The sequence below is a fragment of the Mustela nivalis genome, assembly GCF_964662115.1.
Source record: "Mustela nivalis genome assembly, contig: HAP1_SCAFFOLD_1141, whole genome shotgun sequence".
Taxonomy (NCBI): domain Eukaryota; kingdom Metazoa; phylum Chordata; class Mammalia; order Carnivora; family Mustelidae; genus Mustela; species Mustela nivalis.
The window spans coordinates 64,851-76,119 of NW_028135523.1; the positions used below are offsets into that span (position 1 = coordinate 64,851).

The 11,269-nt window shown below is 37.2% G+C and overlaps 1 protein-coding gene across 1 annotated transcript; it reads left to right on the forward strand.

The window, feature by feature from the left end:
* Positions 1–6,682: 6,682 nt before the first annotated feature.
* Positions 6,683–10,735, forward strand: COMMD3 (COMM domain containing 3). Its single transcript, XM_082750452.1, has 8 exons — positions 6,683–6,981; positions 8,312–8,423; positions 8,533–8,596; positions 8,686–8,720; positions 9,076–9,136; positions 9,230–9,286; positions 9,381–9,440; positions 10,366–10,735. The coding sequence occupies exons 1-8, from the start codon at positions 6,843–6,845 to the stop codon at positions 10,423–10,425; spliced, it is 588 nt and encodes a 195-aa protein (XP_082606578.1). The 5' UTR covers positions 6,683–6,842; the 3' UTR covers positions 10,426–10,735.
* The last annotated feature ends 534 nt before the right edge of the window (positions 10,736–11,269 follow it).

Here is an 11,269-nt window from a genome sequence, read left to right on the forward strand (position 1 = left end):
CCTCTGCCTTCGGCTCAGGTCCGTGATCCCAGGGTCCTGGGATTGAGCCCCGCATTGGGCTCTCTGCTCAGCAGGGAGACTGGTTCCTCCTTTCCCTCTGCCTGCCTCTCTGCCTACTTGTGATCTCTGTGGAATAAATAAATAAAAATCTTGAAAAAAAAAAAAAGCTTAAGGAGAGAAAACTATCTATAAGGGGAGAGATGGAAAAGTTTCATCCGTTTTACAGGTGTCGGTTTTCATAGTCGTCTATAAAGTTACTTTCATTTTTTTTTTAAATTTTTAAGATTTTTAAAAATTTTATGTATTTGACAGAAAGAGACACAGGGAGAGAGGGAACACAAGCTAGGGGAGTGGGAGAGGGAGAAGGAGGCTTCCCGCTGAGCAGGGAGCAGTATGCTGGCTGGATCCCAGGATCTCCAGATCACGACCTGAGTAGAAGGCAGAGGCCTAACGACAAATGCCACCAGGTGCCCCTATAAAGTTACTTTCTGAGCATTTACAACGGTGTAAAAATCAGTTATGCATAAACTATTTTCTGAATTCTTCTATCTATGCAAATAATAAAAGTGAGAGTATTGAACACTTTAAAGTATTTCTAGACTGGGGGTGCCTGGGTGGCTCAGTCAGTTGAGTGTCTGCCTTCGGCTCAGGTAATGATCCCGGGGTCCTGGGATCAATCCCCGCATGGGGCTCCCTGCTTGTCGGAAGCCTGTTTCTCCCTCTCCCTCTTCCTCTCTTACTACTGGTGTTCCCTCTCTTGCTGTGTCTCTCTCTGTCAAATAAATAAAATCTTAAAAAAAAATGTCTAGACTGAATTTGGTGTAAAATGTTTTCAAGTCTATGTTTTACTTAGGCAAGGAAGATAAAATACATAGTCTCTTGGAAATAACATATTAAAAACAACTGTAATTAAAATGTTGAATTCTTAACCAGTATTGTTTAAAATATCATATGTATTTCAAAATATTAGAATACTGTTGGGGCATGTGGGTGGCTCAGTCAGTTGAGCATCTAATTCTTCAGCTCAGGTCCTGATCTCAGCATTGTGAGTTCAAGCCCCATGTTTAAAAAAAAAAAAAAAAAAAAAAGCGAACAACAAAAACCCACTTTTGCATAGGCCTTTCTTTGCCAGGTAAGCACTTTTAAAATATTAATTCTGACTTAAATTTTTAATTTAAATGCATTAAAAGCACATTGCATTTTTTTAAGTGTTTGTAATGTATTTAATTTAGATTGTGCATTCTTATAAACACAACTTTGGTTCTGAAATGATCTGTTTCATAAGTGATGGTCTAGTGATGGTCATTTTTCTTTTTAAAATTATGCCTTTTCACACAAAATAAATATGAATATTTGTACATTACTTAACTTTCAAAATTTAGTAGATAAAAAGCATGTTCTCAAAATACCAACTTTTAGGAAATATTGGCTTTAAACAGTGATATTCCTTAGAGTAGGCCCATTTGTTCCCTTTTTTTTTTTTTTTTTTTTTGCCTGAATTCATGGACCTGGCTCAAACATCAATTTCTGAGATATGAGAAAATACTGTTAGAAATTATCCCAAAACCAGAATCAAAAAGAAAGGGAATCTGTTCTCTGTTGTTGTAATCTAAACGTAGGACATCTTGAAACTGATTAAGTTCTAGACATGACAGATGACCTTCCAGTCCCTTCTGAGCATTACTGTGAGGCTCAGTTGACTTCAGCGTAGCTAAGACAATCTCACTGTAATGGACTGTGTCAGAGAAAGTAAACAGTAAATAAGCTTTCCATGATATTTCTCCTTATAAAGAGAAAAATTATCTCCCTTCTCTTCTTTCCTTCCTTTCTTCCCTCCCTCCCTTTCTTCCTTTTCCTTCTTTCTTTTTGGAAATATTCAATCTTTCTCTCTCTCTAAAAATATACTAACAATTTAAAGAACAGTCTATACACTCATGGAATAATTAGATACATTAATCAAAGTAAATTTATGTCTTTGTTTTTTTGTTGTGTTATGTTAGTCACCACAGAGTACATCTTATTTCAATGTGTCCATCTTTCACTTTTATTCTCTTATAGCTAAGCCATGGGTCATTTTGGCTGAAACCAATCAATGGGATAGGAAACTGAAGTGGTGATCTTTATAATTTAAGTAGAGAAAAAAACAAGCCTGCTGTTGATCAGCAAACTATGCTTATTATCTGAGTTGTCTATTTGACAGAATTTATTGGATGATTGGCTAGCTCTTAATTTTCAAAACACTTCACTGGTGAAATACATACAAATTGTGACTTGAGCAAATTTGCTTTCCTTAATCTATACAAAAGATAAGCAAATTGTAATCTTTCAAATCATTTACTGAAGTTAAAGGTAAACTGCTAGTTTTTATTTGTCTACGCAGAGAATTCTAAGACACATAATTCAATCTGTTCTTTAAATGTAATATTGAGTATGATTGCTCTCTTTGTTTCTTTCTGATTTACTTATCTTTAAATTAAAATTTGTCTTCATCCCTTGCCAAACTGCATTTGTTTATTTTTATTTTCTTTTAAAAAATCAATTTCTCATATTTTCCTAGTTGAACACCACAATTTTAGTCAGTTCAACTCAGATATTTCCATATGACATTAGTTGCTTTGTTTCAGAATAAGGGTTCAAACTTTCTGAAGGAAACCCAAAGAGAAGACATAGCTTATCTAGTAAGCATAAAATTTTTTCAAAATTATACTTTGGTTAGATACAAAGACTTGATATTAAAAATTATCATTTGATTCTTTTGTTCATTCCTTTAATGTTATAAGAGTTATCTGATTCTGACTCAAGTGGGTAACAAAATCATGGCATAGCAATCTTGATGATAATTTCCAAATTTTACTTCAGAAATTCAAGAAAAGTCTCCTTTTTTGACAATTTCTTGACAGTAGAATTTCCCATTTGCTAAGTTTAACAAAATCATAATTTCCTAACTTCAAAAAATGCTTTGAGATTTATCTTTTTAAGAAACTTAATTTCTTACTAGTGTAACAATTTACCCTGTTAAAACTTACTTTAAAAATATTTAAGTTTACTTATTCTTATATCACATTTTGAAGTTTTATATTTGATATTTCCCTGATACAACTATCTGAAAAATAAATACTTTAAAAATGGCACTGATGAAAATATTGCTTAAATAGAAATTATACTATTCAGTCTAAATGTTTTGAATAAAAATTTTGGGGGAAAAGTCCAATACATTCATGGAAAACCATAAGCAGGAACACTGTATGATTGATTTTCATTCCTGTGTTCCAGTTTCCACATATATAAAATAGGTTATATGATATAAGGGAGGAAAAAAGCTTATATTTTTCTGTATTAATTATTGTAGCAATGACAATTTATAAATTAGTAGGTATTGGATTAAATGCTTAATTTGAAAATAAAAGTTTTGTTGTCCCTTATGAATTCTCACTGTGGTTTCTTGATAACATATGTGACATAAGACTTAATCTGAAACCACTGAACTCTGTGATCATGAATGTACAAAAACTTGACCATTCAAATTCCAAGTCCTGTTCTCTGCCTTACCAAGTTAAGATATTTAACTTAACTTGAGAAGTTAAGAGAAGGCATGCAGATTTACAAATTTCACTGAAATAATTTTGACCTATACAGAGATGTCATGTATAACTCAGTTAAATATTCCTGTCAACTCTCCATTTTTGGTCAAAATAGCTTTAAAATAAATTCTATTTTCATTAATATGTATTTCAAGGCTTTATGATCAGATCACTAACCCTCACAGAATGGGTATTAGGGGGCAGAGAGAAGATGGATTCATATGTACAGGTAATTTTTAAGTGTTTTTAACTTTCTTTTCTCTAGGAAATGAGCAGATATTCCATGGCCAAGGGTAAAATAGAACCTCACTAGAACACACAGTATGTATTCCTGTTAACACTTCTAGATGTCTTATGAGTACTTAGGCATACTGGCTTCCCTCCCCTCTCCCCATGGATATTCAATAAACTCTTCATTCTAAAGGCATACTTCCTTTCAACTTTGTTCGCACAAAAGTAACAGTTTTCACACAATCTTAAAAAAAAAGAGGAAGAATTCTGAAAAATACTTGATTTAAAAAAACTAACAAATATATCAACTAGGCCTTTGGGAAAACTTGACCACATAGATCTTGTAAATGCCCCAGCACATTTTAATAGTACTCACAATGCAGAGGCCAATATTAAATTGGTTTCTTAAAAAAAAAAAAAAAAAAAAAAAGGAAGAAAAATTAACAGCTCAAAGGATACAATGTATTTTAAAACACTCCAAAACATTGTTTTAAACACTTCCTAGTTATTTGAATAATTTTTAGACTCTCCAAAAGAAAAACAAATTTATCAGCATTGTCTATCTTAACATTTGCAATTTAGAAGGGAAAAAGTATTATATAATGAAGATAAATTTGAGTATTTATTTTCAGCTGCCGATAAGTGTTATTTAAAAAGGCTCTGTAATTTAAAGGGACCAAATATAGTGTGTTGGCTTTGAGCCTACAGAATTTTTTAGTCTAGTGAAAGCTCCAATGCTCTTTGCAGTAATCAAAGGAAATATTTTAAAGTTTCTTTTTTACACTTTCAGAATGTATTCAGAGGTAGCTTTCTAACAATATAAAATGCATTAATTTTATTGCTGTAGAGTCTACATTTGTGCAACCATGCTTTTTAATGATCATATTCAATGTATTTCAATGACTTACTTGTCGAGAATATACATATTCTATCTAGATTTAAACAAACAATCCTGTGCTTCTTTCAAAGAAGTTGAAATAAAGGTATCTATGGTAGAAAATTCAATTTTTCTAATATCAAAAAAACATATAATTAAAATATTTGTGTGAGCTGTGAATGTATTCATCACTTGGGCCTAACATGTATTTAGGCAAAAAAGAACAAATAAATACCCTGTAAGAGAAAGTTATTATGTGTAAGAGAGTAACATGACAGCTATTTTGAAAAACAATCCCTGTGAATTTCTTAATTTTTATGACATCAAAGTTACAACCACTTATAGTACGTACTTTCCTCTTTTAAGATAACATTTTTAAATCTATGCTCAAGCATTAATGGTTTCTTTTTTTACACTATATTGAATAGGATTATAATTATCAACTTAAATGTACTAGAATATTAAGTGTTACACAAAGTCATAAAATATATGTGAAATAAATATAATGATCTTGAGTGTTGTTAAAATTAACATTTACATAATTCTGCCCTGTAAAATATCCCCTATGTAAATCAGGTATCTGAAAATTTTTCAACTGACATTTTACTACTGATGAGAAACAAGGAGTTTGGAGAAAAGATGAACATGATTCATAGTTCTTTGTTTCATAAAGATTCTAGGGAGACTCTTAAATCCTTCACTGCTCCTATATGCTCATCGAAGTGAAGTTAGTTCACATGCATTTCAAAGCCTTCAAAGGAAAATTCAGTTCTCAATCTGTTACTGATGCTAAATTATTCCATTTGTGTCCTGTTGTGAAACCAGGTGCTCTCTACATACTGCTGCAAGCTTAAATGTTGCCTGTGTTCATCAGATACAATTTTCCCCCCACATAAGCACCCAAATTATTCCCACAGAAGTGTTTCACGATGAGTCTGTTTCAACCAATTGTACCTGAACACTAAAACACCTTTCTTGTTCCTTATCTCTCCCCCCTACCCGAAAAGAACTTGCTTTTTAACTTTCCTTTTTAAATTCTTTTGATCAAAAATGCATAATCTACTTTGCTTCTCGTTTTTTCCCCCCCTAAAGAAACACTCTTGTTCTCCAACTTTGTAGTAATAAAAGGGGAAGTTAAAAACCTTATACAATATTGGACCCTTTAAAGTTATGGATATCCGAGATAGCAATCGCTTCTACTCAAGACCTTGCCGTTCCTAACTGTATTTAAGATAAATATCTGATATAAACATGTGAAGATTCTTTAACCAAAACCATAGAGATGTAATGAGTACAGTAGCACAACATTTGCTTCTGGATGATATTTATTTTGCAGCGGCATGTAAGGTTTTAATAATTCTGTCAAACATGTTTGTGGATAATTTATTAATCCCTCAGTTGTTTAGGTACAGTAAGAACACACGCGCACTACATGGATGCATACATGCGTACACACACACGTCCATGCAGGAAGGCATCAATTGCCATATCCCAGAAATGACAATGAAAAAAAAGAAAAAGAAACAAGAATTATAAACTTAGTTGCCTACAGTCTCACTCACAAAAGGGTAATGCTGGGAGGTTAGGCTGTTGAGTAAAACAAAACAAAACAAAAATCCAAACCAAAAACAAAACAAAACACAACACAACCAGTCGCCTCAAATGGGAACTTCCCGCAGACTTTCTCGCTGAGGAAACAAGGAAGACATAGTTTTCGGGATCCCTCGCGCCGGGATCCCGACACTTTCCTCCACCCCCCTCCGAGGGGGTCTTTCAAGGAACGCTCCAGCGGAGTCCCGCAGACCCGGTGACAGACCTAGGTGAGCAGCGCGTGGAAGAGAAAGCACCGAGCGCGTCCACAAAGCGCCCGGGGCCGCCCTTCTTGCCGAGGCGCCGCAGCTCTCGCGGCTGGCGCAGGAGGAAGGGCTGGACGGAAGCCGCGGCGCGGGGGACTACGGGGGTGGCGGGCGACGGCCGGTGGGCGGACGAGCGCGCCTGCAGAGGCGCGAGCCGGGAGGCAGGCGGGGAGGCCGCGGGCTGGGAGGCCCGCAGCCAGCGCCGCCGCCCCGAGCCGCGTGCGCGCGCGGCCGCATCAGCTGAGCGCGCGGCGCGTGTCACGTGGTGCGCGTGTCGAAGGTCACGGCGCGCTCACAATGGAGCTTTCGGAGTATGTGCAGAAAGGCTTCCAGATGCTGGCGGATCCTGGCTCCTTCGACTCCAACGCCTTCACGCTTCTCCTCCGGGCGGCTTTCCAGAGCCTGCTGGACGCCCAGGCGGACGAGGCCGTGTTAGGTAAGCCGCTCGGCTCTGCGCTAGATCGGCCTGGGTGGAGGGGCGCTCGGAGAAGAGGAGCGAGACCGAGCGTGAGGGGGAAAACCCCGGGAAGAGGAAGTCTCCCGGCTTTGCCCTTCGCTCCGGACGGAGTGTGGGGATGTGAACCCGGAGCGGACCCTGACCATTGTTGTGTTCCCAGTTGGCACCTGCACATAGCTTGTTACACGTTTCTGGTCTGATTTCTCCTCCCAGTCTCTTTGTTCCTTTGTAAAGCCCGTGTTCAAGTCTTGTTTGTGGCCTAAACATCTAAGGTTTTCAGCCTGGTCTGAGGCAAAGGCTGGTTGACACTTGGACTTCATCAGGGTACCTCCCTGCAATTCAAACGTTCAGTGCTAGGCTGGCAAAGGTTTTAAAGAGTCTGTTTCCAAAGTAATTACTAGGTCACAGAGTCTTGACATTCTGCAGCTTAGAGAACACCTCAAGTTCCTGTGATCACTCCAACACCCTAGTTAAATATTTTTTGCACAGGTTCCACGCCTAGAATCTTAAAATATGATGCAGAATGTTCTGTTCCGCACCAGTTACCAGGAGATGAGTCTCTTTGAAGTGGTCCGGTCAGTGATTGCGGAGTGCCGTGTCAGTATGGATTGAAGGCATATTTTAAGACAGATCGCTTTTAGATCATTTTCTTAAATATAAATATCCCAACAATTCAAATTTTGTTTTTTTCTGTAGTTTCATGATCTAAACCTTTGTACAAAAAGTATGAAAGTGGAAGTTCTTTAAACGAAAATAGTAACCACCACCTGGGTTAATCTCAAAAAAAGGATAGCTGTCAAAATCTGAAAATATTTTGAAAATTGTATTTTATATTCTGAACTCGTGCCCCGCCCCTGATATATTACTGTTCTTGGAGCCAGTTATCCTAAAAGTAACCATTCTCTAGAGGGAAGGTTTATTCATTCTTACATTTACATCATGTAAAATATTTATCTTATTTTCCTCTGAATTTACTTCACCCAGCATTGTAATGATCACTGTGTAGTTATTTTTTTTTTTCCTTTGGGGCTACTGTTTAAAAAAAAACAACAACAACAGTAAGAAATTAAGGTAAAATAAAAGAAGATAATTGAGACTGGTAACAGCAGAATTATTGATGTGTGTTCTTTATTGTTTTCCATTGACCTTGTTGTTCATCTCATTCACTTATATTTGCCAATCCTTATAGTTGAATTATTTTTGTGTTCTTGTTAAAGGGGATTTTTGCCCAAATGAAAATACCTGTTTTAGAAACATGACTATAAAGAATTTATTATCACAGGCATCACTAGCAATTAATTTATTTTAGATCACCCAGACTTGAAACATATCGATCCTGTGGTTTTAAAACATTGTCACACAGCAGCTGCAACTTACATACTGGAGGCAGGAAAGCAAAGAGCTGACAAATCAACTCTAAGGTACAGGATTTATTTAAATATCCATTTGTTTTCAAATAGTACCTTTAAGATTTCAATTTCAGTTTTTAAAATGGACACTAAACTTTGGCTTTTTCCCCCCCTCCTTTAGCACTTATCTAGAAGACTGTAAATTTGATAGAGAGCGAATAGAACTGTTTTGCACGGAATATCAGGTTACTTACTTAAAGTTTTTTAAATTAACAATTACTATTTTTCTTCTCTTTGCAAAGATGTGTTTTCTTTTTTTCTTTCCCTCCTCTAGAATAATAAGAATTCCCTAGAAAGCCTACTGGGAAGGTAGGTACTGTATAAGGTGTCAAGCTGAGCCACTTTTCACTTGCAGGTATGAATGGAGAGTGCTGGTGTGAAACAAAACAGGACAAAAAGACAGGGATCTTGACCAAAAGAAAAGGGGCTAAAGGGCAAGTGAAACAATTGAAGTTAAGCTAATGTTTTTAAAGATAAAGTTTATTGAGATAATTTTTAAATGATCTTTACTCTTCAGAACTTGAGAATAAAGTTTAACAATGTTGTAAATTCAGAGTAAATTGAAATTGTGTATGTGTGTGGTGGGGGAGGTAGATACCCTTCTTGGTAAAAATAGAAGTTTTTATGTAGATACTATGTACAAAATTATCATTGTATTTTTTAGTATAGGCAGATCTCTCCCCCATATAACTGATGTTTCTTGGCGTTTGGAATATCAGATAAAGGTAAAGTTTAATAAACTCTTCTCTAGGGGGAATTTAGGAAACTTAAAAAAAAAATAGAGTTAAAGACTGAAATTATGTATTGTGTTGTTTTAGACCAATCAACTTCATAAGATGTACAGACCTGCATATTTGGTGACCTTAAATGTAGAGGTATTTACATATAAGCCTTATCTAAAATTTAAATGTGAAATGAAATTTTAAATGTCCTTGATTTACATAAACAGCCTTTTTTTTTCTTCCCTAGAACACTGATTCCCGATCTCACCCAGAGATTAGTTTTAGTTGCAACATGGAACAATTACAGGTACAGTATTAGGACCTGCAAATATGCCTGTTTATAGATGTTTAATTGAGAATTATGCTTATGGAAAGTTCAAAAGAAAAATTATCTAACCATCTGTCAGTAGATAATGAAGGTTGGTTAAGGATTTAATGGGAAAGGTCTTCAAAAGCAGTATTTAAAGTAGGCTTCACTTTTGAAATTAAGATGTTACTCATAAAGAATTGGTTTTATATTTGCTGTTCCCTCTGATTAAGATAAATTTCTGAATTGTAGTATTGAGTATAAATTTCTTCTTGTGGTTAGTTTGCTCCAATAAGACAAAGCAAAATTGAGAACATGTCTTTGAAAATGTCTTCTTTGTTTTCGGAAATTGAACTAAACTTTCAAACAGGATTTTCAATAATTTTTAAATCACTTTTAAAGGAGGAAGTACATAAAATTCTAAAACTCTTTGTATTGCCAGTATAAGACTGGAAAAATTCAAAACTACATTGGCTAATGGACAATGATAACGAATTTATTTCTTACCGCTTAAAAAAATGAAGAGCATTACTTGAAATTTTGATGAATTTTGAATTTTTCAAAAGGCATCTCCTGTGGAATTGTTTTAATGTAATCATTAATCAAACTTTAAACTTTCAGAAAGTGTGAATACAGCATAGATTTTGTTAGGTATGTTGAGAAATTTAGTTTTGACATATCTTGCCTGTTACGAGGATTCGGTTAGAAATTATATTTCAAATCTGAAGGCAAGTATCCCACTTGAAGATGAGATATTTCAGAGGAAAATCTTCTTTTGATCGCTAGTGGTTTGTCAAAGGTTAAAAATCCTCGTGAATGTTAAACTCGTTTAGAAAGTGCCCGACTTTTTTCTTGCACCTTTCTCAATCTTGGATACTTCTGTCTTGTTTTGTCCTAAAAACGTGGCATTATAAACATCTTTTAGGATTTAGTGGGGAAACTTAAAGATGCTTCGAAAAGTCTGGAAAGAGCAACTCAGTTGTAACTTGGGGAAGTTAACGATTCGCCCGGGTCTAGAAGAAGACCAGGAACGCCTTGTCGTCGGCCGAACCACCGTCTGTGCGAGCTGGATGTCCTACTCTTAAGTAGAATTTTTTTTTTTTCCTTTTGGATTTATGTCGTTCATCAATTTTGACACGTTTTATACTTGTAAAAGAGTTGAGGAAAATTCTGCCTAAGTATTTCAGATACCTTTCGTATAAACTGTACATTGATCCCATTTTGGTCTTTTTCAAGTCTTACAAAAAGAAGTTGACAGTATTACACTCTGAATAAATAAGTTGTTCCCACAAAAAGAGTGGTGAGAGTTTGTTTGGATCTGAGCTTGTGTGTTATTACTTTGAAGACATACATACGTTTAGCGTTAACTTTTAACGATCGCCTTTTCTCTGGATTAAACACAGTGGGAAAGGATCCGATCTCCGGGGTTTGTTGAAGACCCCAGCTTCGGGACTTGGGGAGCGGACTTGGTTGTCCCGCGGCGGGAGCCGGCCGGTCCCGTTACCTGCGCCGGGGGGCTCGCCCGCAGCCAGACCCTCGACTGCGGGACTCCCGAGGCCCGGCTCGGGAAGCCCCCCGCGCGGAGCCCCTTCCCGGAGCGAGCCACTGCCCGCGCGCGCCCCGCCTCGGCCGCTGGCGGGCGGGGAAGGGGGCCGGCGCGGCCGCGGGAAGACAGGGGCGGGCGCTGTTGTTTCCGCGAGCCCAACTCGGGCGCAGGTTCCGCGCCGCGGCGCCGGAGTCTGGGCCGCAGCCCGTTGGGCTGGCGGGGCCGAGCGGGGGCGGTGGCCGGGCGCTCTCCTCGGCGAGAGCCAGTGGACGTGTGCGCCGCG